The sequence below is a fragment of the Eucyclogobius newberryi genome, unplaced genomic scaffold (assembly GCF_026437365.1).
Source record: "Eucyclogobius newberryi isolate DKJ021-1_F unplaced genomic scaffold, fEucNew1.0.hap1 SCAF_10, whole genome shotgun sequence".
Taxonomy (NCBI): Eukaryota; Metazoa; Chordata; class Actinopteri; order Gobiiformes; family Gobiidae; genus Eucyclogobius; species Eucyclogobius newberryi.
In genome coordinates this window covers 34,063,822-34,089,569 of record NW_027315724.1, presented here as the reverse complement: position 1 = coordinate 34,089,569, position 25,748 = coordinate 34,063,822, and the positions used below count along the sequence as shown (strand labels likewise).

Here is a 25,748-nt window from a genome sequence, read left to right as displayed (position 1 = left end):
CTCTCTTGAAGCCGTCAGTCACAATATTTCACCCGTTATTTGGTTAAAAGTATGTTGAAAATGTCCTTCTAATTAGACTTTTCTTTCCTTATTTAAAGGCGCACGCTGTCACTTTTCTGTCCCATTAATCCGACCTGTCTCCATGGAAAAGACAAGCAGATCTGGTCTCACGAGGCTGAGTTACAGATCAGGTTTGTGGAGAGGCGGCGGCGCTCACATTGATAAAGCAGGGATTTTCTGAGCAGTAGATACAAGTGCGAGATAGATGTGTGTACTGCCATACTGTGTAACATCCCAGGCTGTGGGGGAACAAGTAGTCAATTCTGTTACTTAAGTAAAAGTACAGATACAGTAGCAAAAAGTAAAAGTACTCCCTTAATTAAATGCATTAAGAGTAAAATGTAATTCAGACATATTTTGAGAACTGTTAAATGTCAAATTGTAATTTTGTCTCTACATTTCAATCCTTTTGTACGATTAAACACAGATACTTAGAATTGTACTTAATTGCAGTGTTTTTACTTTTGTATATTTGTTTCCACGACTGATCCCAAGAAAAGCAATCACAAAGCGTCTCCTCCTCCTGAAAAGTTACACAGTGCATCTTTAGCGTTCTCTGCCAAAACTCGATTTGAACCGATTTATTTCCTTACAACCACAACAAAATAAGTGTATTACTGTATAAAAACGGGCATTTAATCATCAAGTAAGTACAAAAACGCTTTAAAAGTTCAAATATTATGAGAAAATCCAGGCTAAAAACGACCAGTAAAGTCGAATCACACAAACTTATAACCACCGACCGAACCGACACGACACATTTCTGATGTTTCAGTATTGATACGCTCCTAGTTTAGGTTTCAGGTAGTACTTTGGCCTCGGACTGTGTGTAGTATCTCAAACCGCTGACACAAAACAGAAGCAGAGGAGGAGTCAAAGTTCCTCCAACGCCGTCAGTTTTCTACCATCTGCTCTCACCAGGGGGCGATGTGCAGCACGCCCGGTGAGGACAATAAGACAGAAATATCTTTGTGTAACGTGTCCTCCAAATGTTTTGCAAACAAGACGTTCCGTAGACAAAGCTTTGGAAATGTATCAAAAGAAAGAATCTATTCCCTACACGAAAGGAACAATCAATAATCAATGTCTGGAGAGCGCGACTAGTCCGTTAAATATGCTGGATAAAGGATTGATCAAACAGAAAAAGTACCAAATTAGACTGGTTAATAGTTTGTCAAGCCAAAGATAGAGGGACAAATTAAACCATGAAATTAGAATAAAACCAGACTAAAACAGCGAATTAACTCTGGAATTAGAATGTAATCTGAAGAGAATTTTGACTAAATGTGAATTAATTTGCCGTTTTCCACAGACCTTAACCTGCTGCTTAAAGGTGGTATGGACGATTTTTTTCAGCAAATTTTTTATCATATTTCCTCGTGGCGTGGATAAATCATTTGTCCTGCCACGTATCAATCATAAAACGCACCTATCGCTCACCTGCAGCAGCGTCAGGCTCGTCCCCACGTTTCCGCGTGCCTAAGCGCATGGATCTATCATAATATAGTTCCCTCAGTGTACGGGGCAAAATGAAGACGGAGAAAGACAGTTCGAGCTGACGCAGAAGTGGACAGAAATCTACGGGAGATGAGAGATGCGATGAGATCTGTTGCGCTAATAAACAAACGCACGTGTGTGTTGTATCGGTCCGCACGGGGGAGTGGCATGTGCACTTCCGCCTGCGTTCTCAAATCGCCGAAAAATCGTCCATACCGCCTTTAAGACATTTGCATTCAGTATTGTCAAATTCAACTTCACTTCAACATTTTATTTGACTTAATTTGCTTGAAAAATACCTTCAGGCTTATTTCCTGTCTTCTATCTCTGAAAAGTCTTTGTCCAGAGAGGTAATTGGGTCAGTTGTTACTTTTCACGACACATTCAACAACAAAACCAGTCAATAAATATGCCTCTTGCTGCATTGATAGATCTCGTAACTGGCCACAACGTCTTTGCATTCCTGTTATTCTTATGTTTTTGTATCTCTTAAAGCCTCGGCCTTGAGCAGCCGGCCTCTCACACTCTAATGGACCGCGCAGAAACCCACACCAGGCTTATTTGAACCCTGAAGCGCAATGCAAATGAGCTTGTTAGCACCCGGCTGGAGGCGTGAAAAATGTTGCGTCTTCATCTCAGTGCGGCGGGTGCTGAGCGGGTTTGGACAGGGTGAAAAATGTGGATTAAATGGAAGGAGACTGAGGGTGGATCGGACGGAGACAGAGCCCTGAGGAAGAGCAAGAGGATTCATGGGCGATATAGATATAGAAATAATGAAGGCTGCACAATGTGGCGTTATTAAGTGTGATGTCACTTCCGGGTCCAAGCGGAGCAACAAAACACCTGAGTTTGTTTTGTTTTTGCCACTTTGCTCCGTTTCTGTGGGATTAGAATACATAAAGTGAAGGTGAGTTGTTGTTTTGTCTGCAGTAACAAAGGCCTGGACAGAGAAGTGTTGTAGATATAAGTGCTATTGTATGAATAATGTTTCACTGTCGCAGGTGAATATGGACCAGTGGATTCACTCTGTCACTGCATCCAACAGATCAGTTTGTGGATGCAAAACGACTTTCTCCAGCTGAACTCAGACAAGACTGAAATCATCGTTTTTGTCCCACAGAAACAAAGAGAAAGTGTCAGCGTCACCTCCAGAGTCTCGCTCTAAAACCTACAAACCAAGTTAGAAATCTGTGGGTAATAATGGACTCAGACTTGAACTTTAACAGCCACATCAAATCAATAACATCAGCAGCTTTTTACCATCTAGAAAAAACAAAACATTGCCAAAATCAAAAACATAGTGTCTAAACCAGACTTGGAGAGACTTATCCATGCGTTTGTCTCCAGTAGATTAGACTGTAACGGCCGCTCACTGGTCTCTCCAAACCAGCTGTAAAACAGCTGCAGTTCATCCAGAACGCTGCTGCTCGGGTCCTGACCAGAACCAGGAAGTACCATCACATTAGTCCTGACTAGAACCAGGAAGTACCATCACATTAGTCCTGACTAGAACCAGGAAGTACCATCACATTAGTCCTGACTAGAACCAGGAAGTACCATCACATTAGTCCTGACTAGAACCAGGAAGTACCATCACATTAGTCCTGACTAGAACCAGGAAGTACCATCACATTAGTCCTGTTCTCAGGTCTCTGCACTGCCCCCTGTGGCTCAGAGAAGAGACTTTAAAGCAGCTCTGCTTGTGTACAAGTCTCTCCATGGCCTAGCACCAAAGTACATCTCAGACATGTTAGTGCCATATGAACCATCTCCGTCCGGCCTCCTGCTAGTGCCCAGAGTTGGGACTAAACATGGACCGGCCTCCTGCTGGTGCCAGAGTCAGGACTAAACATGGACCGACCTCCTGCTGGTGCCAGAGTCAGGACTAAACATGGACCGGCCTCCTGCTGGTGCCAGAGTCAGGACTAAACATGGACCGGCCTCCTGCTGGTGCCAGAGTCAGGACTAAACATGGACCGGCCTCCTGCTGGTGCCAGAGTCAGGACTAAACATGGAGCGGCCTCCTGCTGGTGCCAGAGTCAGGACTAAACATGGACCGGCCTCCTGCTGGTGCCAGAGTCAGGACTAAACATGGACCGGCCTCCTGCTGGTGCCAGAGTCAGGACTAAACATGGACCGGCCTCCTGCTGGTGCCAGAGTCAGGACTAAACATGGACCGACCCCCTCTAGAAAGGCTCCATTGTGCGCCTCTGAACAGTGTGATCTTTACCAGGCTTGTGGCTTCCTCTTGAGCAGCCCTTGCCTCCTCCACTGAGAGTGCGGGCTCAGGTGGTACGTGAGCTGACGACACACCTTCTCCATGGCTCCCAGAGAGTCGCCCTCCTGAAAACACACCAACAACACCAGTGAGACAAGTCTGACTGTGACCTGCGGCGCTGATGGAGGGTCCCCGTCTAGAGATCGACTACACAAAGCGACGATAACTTATATTTATCACAGGTACAATACCATCAAATGAAGACTAAATTGAAAACCACAAAAACCTGCTATGGCTCCCTGACTTCACCTTTTGGGAGTTTTTTAGGTTTATCATTTATAATATTAGAGTTAAACAATCATTATTATTATGCCTTGGAGATTTTTAAGATAATATTTAACCAGTTTCAACTCAAATATTCATTCTTTTTTGGCCCGTAGGCTTTATCAGACGGGACAGGGGGACGGAAGAGGGAAGGACATTCAGGAGATCTATCAAGACAACCACTAACCCTTGTCTTGATAAGTCATATTTACAAATGAAAAGTTATTTATGTTTATGTGATCTAGTATTGATATCGACTGTCTTGCTCGCGGCTCAAGCTGTCAACAGTGACTTCTGTAGTGGATCGCTCAGGAAAGAGAAGTCAAGCACAAAATTCCACCCAGAGAACTTTCTTTATGCGATAAAGCAAGTCTATATGTGGAAATATGACGGTTAAGAATGACTAATAGCACACCTACATAAAGGACACATTCAGGTCTCCCACTGCTTCACTGTCGTTCGAGCTGACGAACAGAGGTCAGTTTGGGGTTAAACACAATCTGAAGGAACAGGAAATACAAACGGCGGAGTACACTTGCGATTGAGGCAGCGGCGTTTACATGGAGCTGATTTCTGTCTTCGCTCGCAGCTCGTGGACTCGCGCTCAAGTGTTTTTATTTAAAAGATTAAAGCGGGTTCTGTGTAACTGCGTGCGCTGCTTTTGGAGGGAATATCCAAGCGACAGTACGATCCACAAGTGCTGAATAATAACAACTTGTCATATTAATCCCGTGGTTTAAATCGCCTACGACCTCCACTTTTGGGCGTTTTTTAAGTTTGATTAATTTATAATGTTATTACCTATAGCAAAAACTCCTCTAAAGTACACATTATATACATGAAATCCCCGTTATTTTGTTAAAATAATGTGCAAAAGTGCCAGAAAAGATGTATTTCTTGCGTTTGAATGAAATGTTGGAATGGATTTCTGTGCGAATGTGACGTGTGAGCAATATTTGACTCTACTTCCTGCAAGGCTAATCATAAACATCGTCTTAAACGTTTCAAAACTATAACTTATATTTAAAACAGGGGCAATCCCATCAAATTAAGTCCAAAAACCTGCTGCGTGCACTTTAACGCAAAGATTTGAGACGTTTATAATTACAAAATCCAGTGTTGAATTCACTCGGCGGCGTTTGCTGCCCTGGGGCGACTGGACAGAGACGTGGCTTCTATTCTACTGAAACAGCCTCTCCGACCGACACAATCACTCACACACGAGATGAGGTGTCGTATCCAAGGAGACGCAGACAGTTGGATTACTCTTTTATCTGCTGTAGAGGGAAACGGAAGAGGTTTACTCCAAATATGTCGCGTTATTTTAGCGTTTTTTAAAAAGCAGATTTCTCATTCGCGTAAAGTAAAAAAATAAAATACTCATGAAAATAATGTTGGGATTTGATCGCAGAGGCTTGAAAAGTGTGATCTTCCTTAGATTAGATTTGCATTTCATGTTTTTAGAGAAGGATTCTTTTCAAAGACTCTTCCAGAAGCGCCAACATTTGATATAAACTAATACAATATATTTTAGAAAACAACGTTTGTGGGTGTATTTTGTTGTTTGCAGAGAAAATCATGTCGCTAATAGATGCAAAAGAAATAATGGAGCGTGCTAATTGTGTCCATTTAAACAAGTTTTACATTACATTTTCATTTGACAAACGCTGCCAATCAAAAAGATTTGCCTGATATGCAACGAGTCATTTGCAAATGAACATGGCACTTCCCTGTTTTGGCAAATGTTTTCTGTAACGACCAGTAAATAAAATACAGATACATGTGCAAAAAGTAAAAGTAAAAATATCACACATAAGACCTGTTTGAAAATCGAATTTAAGAATGAAAGTATCTTGAGAACTGTTTTACGTGTTTAATGTTGTGATTTTGGTAAGAATTGTGCAGATATTTGGCCCACAAAGGTCTTTTTTAAATACATTTCTAAGTTGTTGTAGTAGATTGAATGTGTTTTAATTAAATGTTTGTTGTCATGCAGAACTCAAAACCTTTAGGCAGAATGTCACCATCAACATCCTAAAACATAACTCTAAAGCACCGTCTACTTTTCACTCCAGTCCAGTTCAAAAATGTAGTGAAGTGAAAGTAAAAAGAATGTAAAAACTACTTAAAGGCACAGTAAGTATGTTTCTGGAGTTGCAAAGTCACCTGCATAATTCCATGGAAACCACACTTCATGCAGATGGATACGTTTTATTTGTGCAATACTTTTGACTGTAGAATACTGTAGATAAAGAAACAACTTTTCTATGGAAACAAGCAGTACAGTACTTTTACTTTTGCACTGGTACAGTCACCGTTGTGTGTTAATACGTACTTCAAATTTTCAGACCAGTGGAGCAAACAATTACTCCTGACACCTTCTGTTAATGTTTGATTAAAATAAATAAAATAAAATAAATAAATAAATAAAATAAATAAAATAAATAAAATAAATAAAATAAATAAAATAAATAAAATAAATAAAATAAATAAAATAAATAAAATAAATAAAATAAATAAAATAAATTGAACTAAATACAATAAATACAATAAATACAATAAATTAAATGAAATTAAATCAAATCAAATTAAATTGAATTGAATTGAATTGAATTGAATTAAATTAAATCAAATTCACAAAACATTATATGAGAAGATGCATTTTATTTGTGGAACACTTTTGACTGTGGAACATTAGAGATGAAGAAGCAACTTTTCCATTGAAACAAGCAGTACATTACTTTTACTTTTGCACTGGTACAATCACCGTTCGACATGAAATCCGTTGTTGCTCGGAAACTCGCGTCTCCCTTGAGAACAAGCAAACGAAGACAAGTGTGTTAATAAATACTGCAGACTTTCAGACCAGTGGAGCACACAATTACTCCCGACACCTTCTATTAACGTCAGCGGCTGATATGACAAACAAGCGGCGGCCGTGGGGACTCCAGGGTTTCACGGTGCACGGGCTGACTGTAATCACGGCTCGCTCTGAACCCCGCTCGCTCGAGTCTAATTCCGTCCTTTCGAAGCGACACAGATGCGTTTGTGAACTGCGACCCGGGCCCACCGAGCCCACCGGGCCCACCGAGCCCACCGAGCCCCACCCGCGCGGTTTAGTCCGTGATGCGCTGATTGGCTTCCGCTGATATGGAAATCGCCGGCCTGTGGCACCGCGTGACGTCAAACTCGGGCAAATCGCAGCTGGAGGTTGAACCGACCCTAGTCATTTCATTTAATTGTTTTTGGGTTCATTTTACCACGTGGAGACAAATGAGCAGGCAGTAGCTACAGATATGACTATCCACGATCAGAGGAGAGGACGGGAAACTCCAAATAGAAGTATATAGGAAACCTACACACATGGACCAGTATCTGCTCTTTGGCTCCAACCACCCACTACAGCACAAGCTGGGGGTGATCAGAACCTTACAACACAGAGCTCAAGGTGTGCCCACCAGCTCAGAGGGCAAGAAGAAAGAGGAAAAACATGTCCGAAATGCCCTCTCAGCCTGTGGTTACCCCGCTTGGGCTCTCAACAGAGTGAAGAGAACCAAGAAGCAGGACAAAAGGGAAACTGAACAGAGAAGGAAGGGTGTCTCTATCCCTTATGTCTCTGGCCTGTCGGAAAAATTGCAGAGAATTTTTAGACAACACGAAGTCCCTGTTTATTTTAAACCAGGAAACACTTTAAGACAAAAACTGGTTCACCCAAAGGACAAGTTGCCGACTCAAAAACAGAGCAATGTAGTTTATTCGATCCAATGCAGTGAAGAAAGTTGTAAAGAACGTTACATAGGTGAGACGAAACAGCCTCTACACAAGAGGCTCTATCAGCACAGAAGAAATACTAGTTCAGGACCTCAGAGCGCCGTGCATCTCCATCTTGAAGCCTCTAATCACTCGTTTGAAGACGGTGAGGTGAAGGTTTTAAGCAGGGAGAAAAGATGGTTTGAAAGAGGAGTCAAGGAAGCTATTTTTGTTAAAAAAGAAACACCTTCTTTAAACAGAAATGGAGGGCTTAGGTTTCATCTTCCTGTTATTTATAATGGGATTCTGAACCCCTGGAAAGGTAAAGGACATTCAGATGCTAATCAGGTACTCAGGGTGGTCGAGCCAGGGTCTCACAAAGACAAAGAGGTTTCTAATAGCCCATTAAGATTCTGAATAGGCTAGCTCGGTAGATACAAGGGGGGAGTTTCTGTTGAAACAAACAACTCTTTCTACTTCAGGAAGGCTCCTCCCAATGGGCGGGTCTTACCACAGAACAGTATTAATATCGGAGTTCTCGATCTAAATTCTTTTATTGACAATGACTCTTGGATGAGAGTCGAAACGTCTATTTTTTCAAACTGAGTCCAGATGACTACAACTGAAGCTTTTTCTAATATGACTATGAGCTACAAGGCGGGAGATGTGTGGAAAAAACAGAGAATATTACAGTTGTTTTGGAGATTTGCGTCTATAGTTAAAACACAAAGAGACAGGAACATTGAGCGTAATCGCCGAAACAAGCATACTATGTCATATTTCTGCAACTTTTACTGTTCATTTGATGGTTTATTCACATTTTGTGCAATATTTGAGCCTAAAAACCAAAGTATTTCAGACACGTTTTAGCACTTTCCTGATCCACAGTTGAAATATCGTTAAAATATCGTTATCGAGAGAAGCACATAAACATTCTTAATAGGTAGAATTTAAAATAGATGGCTAAGATGTCTCCACACTAAAAATATGTTGAGCGATAAATGTATAGCAAATGTGTTAAATGCATGGTATGTATGACACGCTGTTGCCTACGCTTCTTGCATAATTATCAACATATTAAAGTAATTAAACTGTTCAAAAATGACTGCTAAAGATGAAATAGAGGTAATGAGGGACAATTTTCTGCAGAAGGAGCAACTGTGTGAGAAATATGTGGAAAATCTATATTGCGTTTTATCTTTAGTTGTGCTGTGATGAGCAGTAAGACATTGAATATTTAGCAATGAACAAAACAAGGTACATTTACTTCAGAATAATGTGTCAGAATTGATTTAGAAAAAAATATATTTCTGGCAATAACTAATAGTTGTAATGCTGTAGTAAATTTAACAAAATAACTTCTCACTCTTGGGAAATAAAAACATGATATGAGAAGAATTTTTGTCACATTTATTTCTTGGAATTCACAAGTTCGTTAAAAAAGACAAAGTCATATTCCTCAACTAAGTACAAAAAAGTGGTCCAAGAAAATACTCAAGTGTGAGTAAAAAAGTACTTGGGGAAAGTACTACTCAAGTAAGAGTAAGTGTCTGGACGTAACATGTGATTTATGTGTAATAAAAGCTTATGTATAATAAAAGCTTATGTATAATAAAAGCTTATGTATAATAAAAGCTTATGTATAATAAAAGCTTGTAGATTTACGTTTACTCAAGAAAAGTACTTTTACAATGTCAAACACAAAATACTCCAAGTATGCTACATGTAAAGTACAATTTCTTCAGAACATTACTCAAGTAAATGTAACTTAAATGTAACTGAGCACTGCGCACGTCTGGGAGTGACAATACTGGACAATAACCAGTATTTGAAGAAAAACAACAATTATATTACAGCTTAATTTGTACATTTTTAAGGATTTTTTGGGCTTTATTGAACAGGACATTATCGTGTGAAGTGGGGAGACGGGCAAATTGTTGAAGCTGGGAATATTTTGTAACATTTTTGCACACATATAAAAGTAGATAAAACTAGATAAAAAGGGGTAAAAAGGAAGATGCTAACAACCCAAAAGGGCTCCACCTATGAGTAAAAACACACGTTTGTTTACTGAGATTCAATGAAATACCAAAGACCTCCTTAAACCTTTCTTGAATTACTTCTTGATATGCTGTCAGGGGCCACAGTTTACAGCCTCTAAATCGCAGCCAAAAAAGTAAAATATGACATGTTCAGGGAAGATTTTTCTACCTAAACTAATCATACAGCCGGCATAAATATACACAAGGCTGAGCAAAATAATATGTCTGTTTGCCGTAACCCGACCGACCCGCTATGAAACTAGCCGACTGAAAAATAAATATCAGGATTTAGCTGAAAAAACGTCAAAATCTTTTATTTTTCAATTATTTCGCCGATTCACCGACCGGTCTGTCCTGAACCACCGTGTCAAATATTTTTATCACGCTTGTTAACTTGACTTTCATCTCAAAGAACTGATAACGCACCGAGTAACACATGTGCGTCATCATTTTCAGTCCTCCACATGCGTCTGTTACAAAACAGAACGCGCATAAAAGTCGTCATTTTGCCTTAAACAAGTTGGTTTATCCTTATCGGCGCCAGTGACATGTCCAGAGTAATGCCAGGCTCTGTCAGGGTGTGAAATTTGACTTACGCAAATTCATTCGGCATGGCGGCGCCGTGTCCCCCGCATGTTCCCCCCGCTCGCCTTAGCTACTAAAATAAAGGATAGCGGCGTATAAAAGGTCGATTGAAATATCTTAAAATTGTGAGATTTAGTCTCCCGATCGGGTTGAGAGAGACGTTTTCCTTAATTGACTGTTGAAGCCTGACCCCTGGTGGTCACTCCGACTCAAAAAATGACAAAATTTTGAATCTTTTTTTTTGCCTTCAAAGTGAAAAAAATAAGAATTTGCCTACCGACCGAGCCAGATGAAAAATGTTGACTCGGGTTACAGCAAACAGACAATTTATTTGGGGTAGCCTAATCGATAAATACATTAGCAGAAGATGTCAGTGGCTTACGTACGAGTGCTTTCCCACATCATATTTCACATTTGAGCCTAAATTGTGCCGTTTCTCCAACACAAACTAGCACTAGCACACGGCAGTACTCGACTTTACCCGTGGCTGATCTACGACTCCATGTCCTAATCGCGATCGCCGATATGGTGAATGTCTCTCTCATCGTTGCAAAACACGATCGAGTTCACCGCTCCATCCGCGCTCTGCTGCCCCCGGTGGCACTCGTGTCATTAAAATGCGACAGACGGGCTTTTCGCCCGTCAATATTCAAGCTTTTACCAAACGGCGTCACAACCCGGGAGAAGAGGGCACATGACAGGAGACGCAATTTACAAGCAGACGGCACGTGAAAGTGGGAAAAGAATAAAGCCGCGGGGCAAAACTGACACGAAGCATGTTGTCTGCTGCCAAAAGGGTTTTCTGAAGTGAAGGTGGTAATCGTTTCCGTAGTGACGTGACGGAGATGTTCTTGTAAATGTGCTGTTTGTGACAATGTTTCGACCTGGTTTGTCGTGTTGTTTATTGGCAGTGGCACAGTGGGTTAAGTGTTCTGCACAGTTTATTTCAATCCAATTCAAACAGCAATTTGAAACAGCTCGATTTTCAAATTATGAAGACTGCTTCTTTTTTTTTTTAATATTTAATGGAATGTCCTCTGCCTTTTAGACCTTGCAGAGGACACTCTATTGTCTAAATAATTGCAGACTTTGATAGTTTGTTTGGATTGCAGTATTTTGAGCTGCCTGAGTCTTCTCTAGAATGTTAACAGAGTTGTTTGTACTGTGTTCTCTAAGCAAAATACTACTTTTTACAAATCCAGTGACAGGGGTGACAGTGGCGCCGTTGGTCGGTGGATCGACTCCCGCTCCCAGCAGTGTTTGCATGCACTTGGTGTAAAGCGCTTTTGGAGACTTTAGACTCTGTATAAACGACCTACTATTGCAGTTAAGATGTGTACCACTAGAAATAGCATTTACCCTTGAACTAGTAGATCTCCTACATTTCAAATCCGGGCATGATAGTATTAATCATTAGGGAGTGTCTACAGAGGAACTGCCATGTTATTTTGTGCCGCGGCTCCTGAAACTGCTGGGCCATTTGACCTCGCCGGGGTTAGGGTCAGGGTTAAGATTAGGGTTAGGATCAGGATCAGGGTTAGGGTTAGGGTTAGGGTTAGGGTTAAGGTTAGGGTTAGGATCAAGGTTAGGGTTAGGGTTAGCCATGAGGCTATAGGGTTAGGGTTTGGGTCAGGGTTAGGGTTAGGGTTAAGGTTAGGGTTAGGGTTAGGATCAGGGTTAGGGTTAGGGTTAGCCATGAGGCTATAGGGTTAGGGTTTGGGTCAGGGTTAGGGTTAGGGTTAGGGTTAGGGTTAAGGTTAGGGTTAGGGTTAGGATCAGGGTTAGGGTTAGGGTTAGCCATGAGGCTATAGGGTTAGGGTTAGGGTTAACCATGAGGCTATAGGGTTAGGGTTAGGGTTAGCTATGAGGCTATAGGGTTAGGGTTTGGGTCAGGGTTAGGGTTAAGGTTAGGGTTAGGATCAGGGTTAGGGTTAGGGTTAGCCATGAGGCTATAGGGTTAGGGTTTGGGTCAGGGTTAGGGTTAGGGTTAAGGTTAGGGTTAGGGTTAGGATCAGGGTTAGGGTTAGCCATGAGGCTATAGGGTTAGGGTTTGGGTCAGGGTTAGGGTTAGGGTTAAGGTTAGGGTTAGGGTTAGGATCAGGGTTAGGGTTAGCCATGAGGCTATAGGGTTAGGGTTAGGGTTAACCATGAGGCTATAGGGTTAGGGTTAGGGTTAGCTATGAGGCTATAGGGTTAGGGTTAGCCATGAGGCTATATGGCAGTGCCACGGCCTAATCATTATTCCAGTCTAACAATGTTCTTGTTGTGAGCTCATGCTGGTACATGAGTATGCCCGGGGGGGGGGGGGCGCAGAATTAATATCTTTTAATTTTCAAATCCATTCCCGTGTTTGTGCTACCTCATCTCCAGCAGCTCATAGAAGCCTCTTGGCCAGGACAATGTTGCAAAAGACATTTTAAATCTCAATGAGTTTTTGCAAAAGAGTAATTGTAGTAATAGTAGCCACTGTTTCTGTTCCACTATTTGAGCAAGATACCAACTTTAACTATATATTTGCTTTGTGATTGCATTTAACATGAACTGTCCTGTCAAAAGTGTCTTCCCAAGGACACACAGCATGCAAGTCCCTAAACTGTTTCTATTTCTGAACTAATACTTGCATTTGTGACTTACTATGTCCGTTTTCCAGATGGATGAACTGAATCCATGTGGGAAAGAGAAAAATCAATCAATGCAACTTTAACATGATTCTATGCAGCTTTACTCATCCATATCCTAGTAACCCCAGCTGTTTCCATACAGACAATTCATGAGGAAAATAAAACACAACTATGTCCTTGCTGAAAATATGTGCTTAGAAATTCGCTCTCGCTCTATTTTTCTCCCCAGTGATATTTCTTTCAGTCGTCGGCCTTGAATCGTGTTATTTGTGTCCACAGTTGTGCAGTAGTGTACATGAGGTTGGATCTCAGTCGATCAATCAGAGGAATATAATTGTGTGGAGCCAGCAGGTCTGTGGAAGACGCCATCAACCTGGCACTCCACTTCATCCTGCAGCATCTGGACTCCGTGGGAACCAATGCCAGGATCCTGTTTGTGGACTTCAGCTCTGCATTCAGCACCATCCTCCTGCTCTGCTCCAGGACAAGCTCTCCCAGCTCATCGTGCCTGACTCCACCTGCAGGGGGAGCACTGACTCCCCCACGGATCGGAGGCAGTGTGTGCGGCTGGGAAAGAATGTCTTTGGCACAGGAGCTCCACAGGGCTGTGTACTTTCTCCCCAGCTCTTCTCCCTGTACACAAACTGCTGCATCTCGAGCAAAGACTCCGTAAAACTGATCAAGTTTGCGGAGGACACCACCCTCATCGGGCTCATCTCGGACGGGGATGAGTCTGTCTACGGGAGGGAGGTGGACCGGCTGGTGTCCTGGTGCAGGACTTTAAGTGGGAGTGATGAAGCATTTCCAAAAGCCTCAAAAATGTATGAACGCGTCATAATAACATGATACGAGTGTAAAATCAATGGTTATTTGGCATTATAGTTCATGTCGGTGTAATCCCTCATTCGTCCAGGCGTGTTCCATAGTAGAAAAAGCTTCAGTTGTAGTCATCTGGACTCAGTTTGAAAAAATAGACGTTTCGACTCTCATCCAAGAGTCATTGTCAATAAAAGAATTTAGATCGAGAACTCCGATATTAATACTGTTCTGTGGTAAGACCCACCCATTGGGCGGAGCCTTCCTGAAGTAGAAAGAGTTGTTTGTTTCAACAGAAACTCCCCCCTTGTATCTACCGAGCTAGCCTATTCAGAATATTAATGGGCTATTAGAAACCTCTTTGTCTTTGTGAGACCCTGGCTCAATCACCCTGAGTACCTGATTAGCATCCGAATGTCCTTGTCCTGGTCCTCTACCTTTCCAGGGGTTCAGTAACCCATTATAAATAACAGGAAGATTAAACCTTAGACCTCCATTTCTGTTTAAAGAAGGTCTTTCTTTTTTAACAAAAATAGCTTCCTTGACTCCTCTTTCAAACCATCTTTTCTCCCTGCTTAAAACCTTCACCTCACCGTCTTCAAACGAGTGATTAGAGGCTTCAAGATGGAGATGCACGGCGCTCTGTGGTCCTGAACTTGTATTTCTTCTGTGCTGATAAAGCCTCTTGTGTAGAGGCTGTTTTGTCTCACCTATGTACCGTTCTTTACAGCTTTCTTCACTGCATTGGATTGAATAAACTACATTGCTCTGTTTTTGAGTCGGCAACTTGTCCTTAGGGTGAACCAGTTTTTGTCTTAAAGTGTTTCCTGGTTTAAAATAAACAGGGACTTCGTGTTGTCTAAAAATTCTCTGCAGTTTTTCCGACAGGCCAGACACATAAGGGATAGAAACACCCTTCCTTCTCTGTTCAGTTTCCCTTTTGTCCTGCTTTTTGGTTCTCTTCTCTCTGTTGAGGGCCCAAGCGGGGTAACCACAGGCTGAGAGGGCATTACGGACATGTTTTTCCTCTTTCTTCTTGCCCTCTGAGCTAGTGGGCACACCTTGAGCTCTGTGTTGTAAGGTTCTGATCACACCCAGCTTGTGCTGTAGTGGGTGGTTGGAATCAAAGAGCAGATACTGGTCTGTGTGTGTAGGTTTCCTATATACTTCTATTTGGAGTTTCCCGTCCTCTCCTCTGATCGTGGAACACATGTAAACTGTTGGACATCTGTCTGAACACCACTTACTTTCAATTCCGGGGACAATTTTACAGACAGATTCATGGCTGTGCCATGGGCTCGCCCGTCTCTCCCATAGTGGCCAACCTGTACATGGAGCACTTTGAGAAGAAGGCACTGGCCTCTTTCTCAGGCATAGCCCCAAAACTGTGGCTCCGCTATGTCGATGATACTTTTGTAACAATCAAGGAACAAGAGCTGGAAACCTTCTCTGATCACATCAATGCTGTGGACCCACATATCAGGTTTACAAGAGAAGACGCTAAGGAGAATCGCTTGGCCTTTCTTGATTGTTCCACGATCAGAGGAGAGGACGGGAAACTCCAAATAGAAGTATATAGGAAACCTACACACACAGACCAGTATCTGCTCTTTGGTTCCAACCACCCACTACAGCACAAGCTGGGTGTGATCAGAACCTTACAACACAGAGCTCAAGGTGTGCCCACCAGCTCAGAGGGCAAGAAGAAAGAGGAAAAACATGTCCGAAATGCCCTCTCAGCCTGTGGTTCCCCCGCTTGGGCCCTCAACAGAGAGAAGAGAACCAAAAAGCAGGACAAAAGGGAAACTGAACAGAGAAGGAAGGGTGTTTCTATCCCTTATGTCTCTGGCCTGTCGGAAAAACTGCAGAGAATTTTTAGACAACACGAAGTCCCTGTTTATTTTAAACCAGGAAACACTTTAAGACAAAAACTGGTTCACCCTAAGGACAAGTTGCCGACTCAAAAACAGAGCAATGTAGTTTATTCGATCCAATGCAGTGAAGAAAGTTGTAAAGAACGGTACATAGGTGAGACTAAACAGCCTCTACACAAGAGGCTTTATCAGCACAGAAGAAATACAAGTTCAGGACCTCAGAGCGCCGTGCATCTCCATCTTGAAGCCTCTAATCACTCGTTTGAAGACGGTGAGGTGAAGGTTTTAAGCAGGAGAAAAGATGGTTTGAAAGAGGAGTCAAGGAAGCTATTTTTGTTAAAAAAGAAAGACCTTCTTTAAACAGAAATGGAGGGCTTAGGTTTAATCTTCCTGTTATTTATAATGGGTTACTGAACCCCTGGAAAGGTAAAGGACATTCAGATGCTAATCAGGTACTCAGGGTGGTTGAGCCAGGGTCTCACAAAGACAAAGAGGATTCTAATAGCCCATTAAGATTCTGAATAGGCTAGCTCGGTAGATACAAGGGGGGAGTTTCTGTTGAAACAAACAACTCTTTCTACTTCAGGAAGGCTCCTCCCAATGGGCGGGTCTTACCACAGAACAGTATTAATATCGGAGTTCTCGATCTAAATTCTTTTATTGACAATGACTCTTGGATGAGAGTCGAAACGTCTATTTTTTCAAACTGAGTCCAGATGACTACAACTGAAGCTTTTTCTACCATTATAGTTCATGCTAAAACTTTAGAAAAAAGGCCTCTATGGTTATTATTTTGTTTATTAATGTGTATTTTACTTTTAAATTTACTACCTATCTAACAGAGAACATGCAATGCTGTAAAAGCAAGTCTTGATATATATATATATATATTACAGTTTGAAAACTTTTGTAAGATGCCACTTGGGGCCACAACAAGGGAAAAGTTATAGACTGTGTGAGGAGGACATGGACAGAGCAGGTGCGGCGGGTGAACTCACGGTCACAATACAAATTGTAGCAGAGGAACAGGGTCATTGAGTTCACATCGTGGGGCTGCAGCCGGGGTGGTGAGGTCAGTTACAGAGGTGGAACTTAACAAGGGGAAAACCAGAATAACAATGAAGCTACCATTGGGATGACCTACCAGTACATGTGCCCATATGGAAGGAGTTGAAGGTCATCTTACGCGTGTCGGGAACCAATATTCATGAACCAAGGGGGGATATAATGCTGTATAACTGTCGGAGCAGCGGCTTCTCCTGCAGAAACTGTCCGGGTCTTATTGTGTTCTGTCGTCTTGTGTGGCTCATCAATAAAGACTCTATTTTGCCTTAAAACTTCTCAAGTCTGGAGTTCAGTTATTCTCCACAAGAGTTTGATTCAATAGGAGCCCACCATCTGCTCCCTCATTAAGAAGGCCCAGCAGAGGATGTACTTCCTGCAGCAGCTGAGGAAAGCCAACCTGACAGTGCAGATGATGGTGCAGTTCTACACGGCCATCATTGAGTCCATCCTCACCTCCTCCATCACCTCCTCCATCCCCATGTGGTACGCTGGAGCCACAGCCAGGGACAAACAGAGACTACAGCGCATTGTGCCTCTGCTGAGAAGGTGATCGGCTGCAGACTTCCATCTCTGCAGGACCTGTACGTCTCCAGGGCTCTGGGACGAGCAGGTCGGATCACAGCCGACCCTTCTCACCCTGGACATGGACTATTTGAGCCACTCCCCTCAGGCAGGAGGCCACTCCCCTCAGGCAGGAGGCCACTCCCCAACCGGATCAGAACCTCTCACCACAAGAACAGTTTCTTTCTCTGCCGTTGGACTCATGAACATTAAACACCTGCCACTTCAACAATTATTCAACCAATACTATTCATTCACTGTTCACTTTCTGCACTATTTCCGACCATCTGTAAATGTTTGTGAAAATATCTGCGCACATACCGACTAGACCAAGATTATTTAAAATCATTTTTCACCTTATTTTATTTGTAAATACTTAATTTGTGCAATTTATGCAATTCATGCATGCCATATAAGTTCCTACGTTTGCGAAATGTGTTCAGTGACACTGGCAATAAACCTTTTCTGATCTGCTTCTGAATGGAGCGGTCGATAAGAGCAGCAGAAGAAGCAGAGTGTGACTTCACCCAGGCCCAACACTCCCTCGCTCCTATTTCAGCTCCACTTTGAGATTTATACGCTGCGATTTTACAAAATGTCCAGTGATTTTGAGCTGTGAAAAAATGTTTGAGGTGAAATATTTACTGCTTTATTTGTGAGAAAATCCGTTCTATTGTGGCTGGTGCAACCTGTCAAGATCTGTTTTGGTCAGAAGTACTAGAAACCCACATAATATCTCACAAAAATGGCTGGAAATGTCAGAAACAATTTTACCAAATTTAAATAACATTTTCCTCTAGATTTCAATTCAGACATGAGAGGAGAATGCTCATTATTTTGACAACAGCACAGGAGACAAAGCTGATAAAGTATAATGGGTTGGCTAGTCACATACTAGAGGAATTGATGTTGAGAATAAAAGAACATTAAAGACTTCACTGTTTATTGGACATGTGTCAATAGCTGTTATAATCATAAAATGGTGATGTTTCTTTGCATAGATTTCTGTGACAAAACAGGGAGGAAACTGATGTCATTTTGTTTGTAAACCCACATTCATTCTTTGGATGCCTTTCTCCCAGCATTTTTCACACTTGGAGCGGACAAATAAAGACTTGTTTGTTTGCCACCAGTTCTATCTACAGTTTCCATATTGTTCAAACCGTTTTTCAAATCCAGCCCAGCCTCTATACGTTTCCGTCACACTTTCAGTCTCACTTGTTTTATTGCTTCTTGTTAAATTATTGACACGGGCTCTCGTTTGTAGATCTCCACGTCTCTGGAGAGGATCCTCTGACCTCTCCTCACTCTCTCCTTATACTTTATCTCTTTCCCGCCCTCACACACCGACCTCCGGCGATCGCTGATAGAGTGAGTCTATGTCGTCCAAACACAACCATTACTTTGCTCCAATTTGTCAGAGTAGAGGCCTTTAAGCTCCCGTAAATGACTCCTAAGCGTTTCCTCCGTTCGCCAGATGAATTGGTGCGATAATTAAATCTAATTTTTCTTGTGTCAGAGATTAGAGCCATTGGGCACGGCCAAAACAACAGAGAGACAATAGAATGGATGAACTTAAAGTATGCAAAGAATCCCGTCAACTCAAGTAAAAGACAATGAATATATATAATTAATGGGGATAGCAATGAGTACTATTAATACTACTATTACAGAGTTATTACAATAAAATTGGGTCCTGACTAGAACCAGGAAGTACCATCACATTAGTCCTGACTAGAACCAGGAAGTACCATCACATTAGTCCTGTTCTCAGGTCTCTGCACTGCCCCCTGTGGCTCAGAGAAGAGACTTTAAAGCAGCTCTGCTTGTGTACAAGTCTCTCCATGGCCTAGCACCAAAGTACATCTCGGACATGTTAGTGCCATATGAACCATCTCAGACTCTGAGGACCTCAGGGACCGGCCTCCTGCTGGTGCCAGAGTCAGGACGTAACATGGGCCGGCCTCCTGCTGGTGCCAGAGTCAGGACGTAACATGGGCCGGCCTCCTGCAGGTGCCAGAGTCAGGACTAAACATGGACCGGCCTCCTGCTGGTGCCAGAGTCAGGACTAAACATGGGCCGGCCTCCTGCTGGTGCCAGAGTCAGGACTAAACATGGACCGGCCTCCTGCTGGTGCCAGAGTCAGGACGTAACATGGGCCGGCCTCCTGCTGGTGCCAGAGTCAGGACTAAACATGGACCGGCCTCCTGCTGGTGCCAGAGTCAGGACTAAACATGGACTGGCCTCCTGCTGGTGCCAGAGTCAGGACTAAACATGGACCGGCCTCCTGCTGGTGCCAGAGTCAGGACTAAACATGGACCGGCCTCCTGCTGGTGCCAGAGTCAGGACTAAACATGGACCGGCCTCCTGCTGGTGCCAGAGTCAGGACTAAACATGGACCGGCCTCCTGCTGGTGCCAGAGTCAGGACTAAACATGGACCGGCCTCCTGCTGGTGCCAGAGTCAGGTGTGTTATGTTTTATGCAGCTAAATTCTAGAATAGTCTTCCTGAAGATGCGAGACAGGCCTCTACTTTCAGACTGGGCACATTTATATGTAAAAATCACATAACAAGAATAATCACAAAACTCAACAATTAGATCAAATTTTTGGAGTGTGTTCACATGTGAACAATCAAACAAACAATCAAACAAACAAACATGAAGTCTCGATCTCAATGGGTTCTTACCTCTTTAAATAAAGGTTAATAAATAAATAAACTTCTATGTGGTCATAAATATTGGGCTATCTTATTATACAGTAGGGCTGGGTATCATGGCCAATTTCATAAATCGATTCGATTTCGATTCATAACGTCCTGAATCGATTAATCACGATTCGATTCGATTCAATTCAATTCAATTCAATTTTATTCAATCTGCTCTTAAATAATGAAAATGGCTCAATTGTGTTACAAAATACAAATGTACTTTATTTTTTCACCATAAACAGGTTTTGAGTGCAAACTTGTAAATTGGACAGTTTAAACTTCAGCTGTAACAAAACTGTCTCAAGTCTCAAAAGTACAATTTTGAAATATAAAGTAGTTTTTAGAGCTGTTTGTGAGGCTCAGTTCAGTGTGACCTGCATCAGCTGCTGCATCTTTACTGCACCAACCATTATTTGCAGCGTTGTCCGTCACGACTGCTGGCTCTTTGCTGGTCAGACTCCTGTGTGGGCCCCCACTCCTGTGTGGCCCCCGTCAACATATTAGCTATATTATTAGCGGTGTGGCTCGTCAGGTCACTGTCAGGTACGACTGCGTTGACCGTGATGTCCAGGTGTCACGTGTTATGCCGACTCTCTCTGCAGATTCGGCATTGTCGTTCGGCATTGTCGTTCTTAGCAGTTCTTTAAGTATCTTTCTGTGCGCACAGGGAAGAAATGTTTAGTCGCTGATGATTCAGACAAGTTTGCAGCCGAGACCCCCTCCTCGTGTTTATCAGACTTCCTTCCATCTGCGGAGCATCTTGACACTGCCCTCCATGAAAGACGAGCGCCTTGTTAGACAAGTGAGGGTAAAAAACATGCCCAAAAAGCCCATTTTAATCCAAGGAACACATTCAACACAGAGCAACACAATCTGGAGGCTTGGTCCAAATTAAAGTAATCAGAGACCAGATCATGAGCCAAGATCTTGTCCAGGAGCAAGAGAAGGACTAATCACATTTTCTAACGGTTGATGAGGGAAAACTGAAATAGAGTGTACGGCTGAAACTAGTTAACGCTCGCTACTGCTGGACATTGGTCAACCAATTTGAACCAGTCTCACTCTCCTCCCTCACAGACTTAGTTACACAAATGAGAGCTACAAACTGTCCTTTGGACACTTTCCCCACACAGTTGCTTAAAGGTTGAATGGACGATTTTTTTGGCCCAAATCTGAGTCTTATTTCCTCGTGGCGTGGACGACCGATTAGTCCTGCCACGTATCAATCATAAAACGCACCTACCGCTCTCCTGCAGCCGCGTGTGGCTCGTCCCACGTTTCTATCATAATATAGTTCCCTCAGTGTACGGGACAAAATGAAGACGGAGAAAGACAGTTCGAGCTGACTCATAAGAAGACGGAAATCTACGGGAGACGAGAGATGCGATGCGATCCGTCGCGCTGATAAACAAACGCACGTGTGTGTTGTATCAGTCGCACGGGGGAGTGGCATGTGCACGGGGGAGTGGCATGTGCACGGGAGTGGCATGTGCACGGGGGAGTGGCATGTGTACGGGAGTGGCATGTGCACGGGGGAGTGGCATGTGCACGGGGGAGTGGCATGTGCACGGGGGAGTGGCATGTGCACGGGGGAGTGGCATGTGCACGGTGGCATGTGCACGGGGGAGTGGCATGAGCACGGGGGAGTGGCATGTGCACGGGGGTGTGGCATGTGCACGGGGGTGTGGCATGTGCACGGGGGAGTGGCATGTGCACGGGGGTGTGGCATGTGCACGGGGGTGTGGCATGTGCACGGGGGAGTGGCATGTGCACGGGGGAGTGGCATGTGCACGGGGGTGTGGCATGTGCACGGGGGTGTGGCATGTGCACGGGGGTGTGGCATGTGCACGGGGGAGTGGCATGTGCACGGGGGAGTGGCATGTGCACGGGGGAGTGGCATGTGCACGGGGGTGTGGCATGTGCACGGGGGTGTGGCATGTGCACGGGGGAGTGGCATGTGCACGGGGGAGTGGCATGTGCACGGGGGAGTGGCAATCCGCCGGAGTTCTCAAATCACAGAAAAATCGTCCATTGTGCCTTTAAGGAAGTGTTCACCACAGTAGGTCCCTCACTTATGGTTTTATTAACACTTGTCTCAGCTCAGGATGTGTCCCTGATCCTCTGAAACATGCTGTAGTGAGAGCCCTTCACTCGATACTAATGTCACGTCAAATTTTAGACCTGTTTCTAAAGTGTTTCTAAACTATTTTACAAAAATTCCAGTCCGGGTTCAACTTGTCTTCCATGATGAAACTGACCGTACAGAATCTCAGGGTTGTTTTTGATAAACATTTTAAAATGGAAAAACAAATTGACAGTGTGGTTAGAATAAGTTTTTATCAATTACGTCTTTTAGCTAAAGTAAAGACTTTTTTAAATCGCACCGACCTTGAAAAGGCTTTTATCAGCTCAAGAATAGACAATTGCAACGCACTTTACGTCGGAGTCTCCCAGTCGCCCTCAGCCGCCTTCAGCTCGTACAGAACGCTTTCTAACCAACACACGCCACAGCAACACATCACCCCACTTCTTTTTGCTCTCCATTGGCTTCCTGTTTCTTTTAGAATTGATTTAAAAAAAATATATATATATTAGAGCTTTAAAAACAATAAATTGAAGCTGTAAATGGCCTGGCACCTGCTTATCCGGCCGATCTTCTGTCTGCTCGTAACCCCAGCAGGGCTCTAAGATGAAAGAGAGCCAGACTCAAACACTGGGGGGAGTGAACTTTCTCTGTCGCTGGTCCCAGACTCTGGAACAAACATCATCACAGAGTTTAACCTTTTTAAATCCAGGCTAAAAACATATTTATTCAGACTGACTTTTAACACTTTATTTTGTACAGTTTGTTTTCTATTTATAGTTTGATGTTTTGTATTGCCTTAATTTTATTGTGAAGCACTTTGGTCACTTTGAGTGTTGTAAAGGGCTCTATAAATAAAGGTTGATTGATTGATTGATTCATTGCAAATAATCCGTCCAGCTTTGACTTGTAAACTCACACTGGAACACTTTCACGTCCTTGAATTCCTTCTTGGAAACTCAAGCGACGTTTCAGAACCACGAGTTTATCCGAGTTAGACCATCCAACATGGCTGCTCCCTGCGTTTGAATAAAGTTCAACACCCGGCAGGTGAAATATGGATAGTTCTTGGTTTATTTTACCTTTAGTTTCTCCCTACTGTCTGTGAACCTGCTCCTGTGCTGCCGTTGAGCCTCTGCAGTTTTAAATGATCTGTATGCTAATGTTGCTAACGTAAGCTAACGTCAGCTAATGTCAGCTAACTTCAACAAAAGCAACCATTCACGCTCAGGCAATGCTTTATGAACTGTTGATGTAATAACACTGTCCAGGTTGACACAATAATTATATCGGATCCGTATTTTGCCTGGTCGGAGCACTTTCCTGGTTTTAATGACTTGTTTTGAGTCGTTTCTCCAAGGTGCACGTTCTGACCTCCGAGGACAAATGGAACATAAAGGCCGCATAAACAGACTTAAAAACCATGACGTGCTGAGAGAAGACGGAGAAGGACATGAAAATGTAATGATATATCAACCAAAAAACAATTTTGTCTGTAAATATGTCTCTCGAGCTGCATCATCTGAACTGCATCTGGGCCAAAATGTGTAAAAATCTGATATTTATGGGCATTTTGCATTTAAACAACAAGACAAAAGAATAATCATTGAACTAATCAATTAGGAAAATACTTTTATTTTGGGAAGGGCACATGGAAGGAGTCAGTGTCAATTTAGGCTGTTCCTTGCATTATTGGAGCCTAAATCGCTTTGAGTTCTACAACTTCATTTCTAATTCAACTCGTGCTACAGTGTTTTGTTTTTTTTGCGTTATTCCCTCGGCAGATTTCCTCATTTATTCTATGCTGCCAAGTTTTGTTAATAAGCTTTATGGCACGTCCACAGCACAAAGCATAGCGCACAAAGCCGGCTCCGCACTAGACCCACAGGCGGCTGTACATAATAGAATACAAAAAGGCACTCACGATGCATCCAATTATACCACAAGCATTCAGACTCTCTGCCGTGTATATTCAAAGTATTGTCTAGCCATTATTATGGGCTCTGCTGAACTGAAGCGCCATGTGTCAGAGTCTACCCCCAAGGCCACCACCTGGACCTCTGCTAGTTCAAATGCAAGTGCATGTTTTGACTCGCAGCTAATAAGAAGGTCATTTATGCAGAAAAGGGGTTTATTGCTGTCGTTTAAGCTTCTCCACGCATTCAATTATTATAATAAAACGTTTGCTAATTGATTGAAGGTGCACTATGTGACTTTCCTAATAGATTTGTGGGTGTGAGATTACATCGAAAAGACAATAAAGTTGATCACATCCATGAAGATAATGTTTGGATTGAAATGTTCCACTGTATGACATTAAAAAATATATATTATATCCCCGGGACTGTGTCCCCAGGACTGTGTCCCCGAGACTGTGTCCCCGGGACTGTGTCCCCGGGACTATTGTGATAGTCTGCATCACCTGGCGTATAGATCAGCTCTGATGCATGCGTCCTCTTTAGACTCATATGTAACTGGATTAAACTCGATCCAGGAACCACTGCTTGTATTGAATGACTCATGGTAAAGGTTCAATCGCACACTGTCTCATGCATTTGATCTGATTCGGACCTGATGCACTTTTAATCCGTCTGAGGAGGCCAGTCTCCAGCTCGGATCTATGTTTTGTGGATCGACGTTGATGGATGTCTCTCAGTGTTATCGACCAGCATGGCATCATTTGAGGCTTCACAGTGAAGATAAATCACTAAACATACAAGTGTCCAGGCTTAGTCAGATGCCATTGCTCAGGAATAAATGCTCTGTTCAGACATCCAGACAGAAAAGTGTTTTCATTTTATCACAATACTATTTCCAACTAAATCGTAATAATAAGAAAAAGCCTTGATATGAATTTCAATGTCCCAATGAAACATTCTCTTTTGTACTTGATTTAATATTATCATGTGGTCGTCTACTCGATCAAAAGCCTTTTAAAGCTGTTCAAATTTATACATAAAAGATCATTTAGGCATGCCAGTGAAAGCATATGAACACATATTATTGTTATTAATCATTCCTTTCACCTGAAAATATCTTCACAGTGATGGAGGCTCAGGAGAGCTTTCAGCTTAAGGGATGAATGAGGAGCAGATTAGTGAAGAGCTGCAGAAAAACACCATGAAATGTGGGGAAATCAGAAATACAGCTCTCTGCAAACAGACCCATAACTAAAATATATAATATAATACGGAGAAACACCTAGAGATCATCACTAAGAACACACAGTGACGGGAAAAACGGATTTGACCAGAGACAGCGGGAAAAAACGTCTAAAATGTTAAAGACTCTGACATTGTGCACCTCAAAAGGATGTTCAGAATCAAACTCGTCCACGTGCAAAGTGTGACAATGTCGACAAAACGAGAAGAATCTGTTTTTGACCCAAAAATTACAGCGTATCATGAAGTTTGCTAAAAAAATATACAGAGGCTGCTAATCATATGAATCAAAGTTAGTACGTGTTGCTTATTGTATGTTGCTTTTGTTGAGTTCTCATATTTGAAATGTTAATTATAAGTGTTGAGCTCCACTATTTTCACA

General features: G+C 42.7%; 1 protein-coding gene across 1 annotated transcript in view; it reads right to left on the bottom strand.

The window, feature by feature from the left end:
- lrrc75a (leucine rich repeat containing 75A) overlaps positions 1-25,748 on the bottom strand; it is a 100,810-nt gene that overhangs the window by 38,169 nt on the left and 36,893 nt on the right. Inside the window, exon 4 of the mRNA XM_072455538.1 lies at positions 3,788-3,900. Coding sequence (XP_072311639.1) covers positions 3,788-3,900 — 113 coding nt within the window. The remainder of the gene's footprint in view (positions 1-3,787; positions 3,901-25,748) is intronic.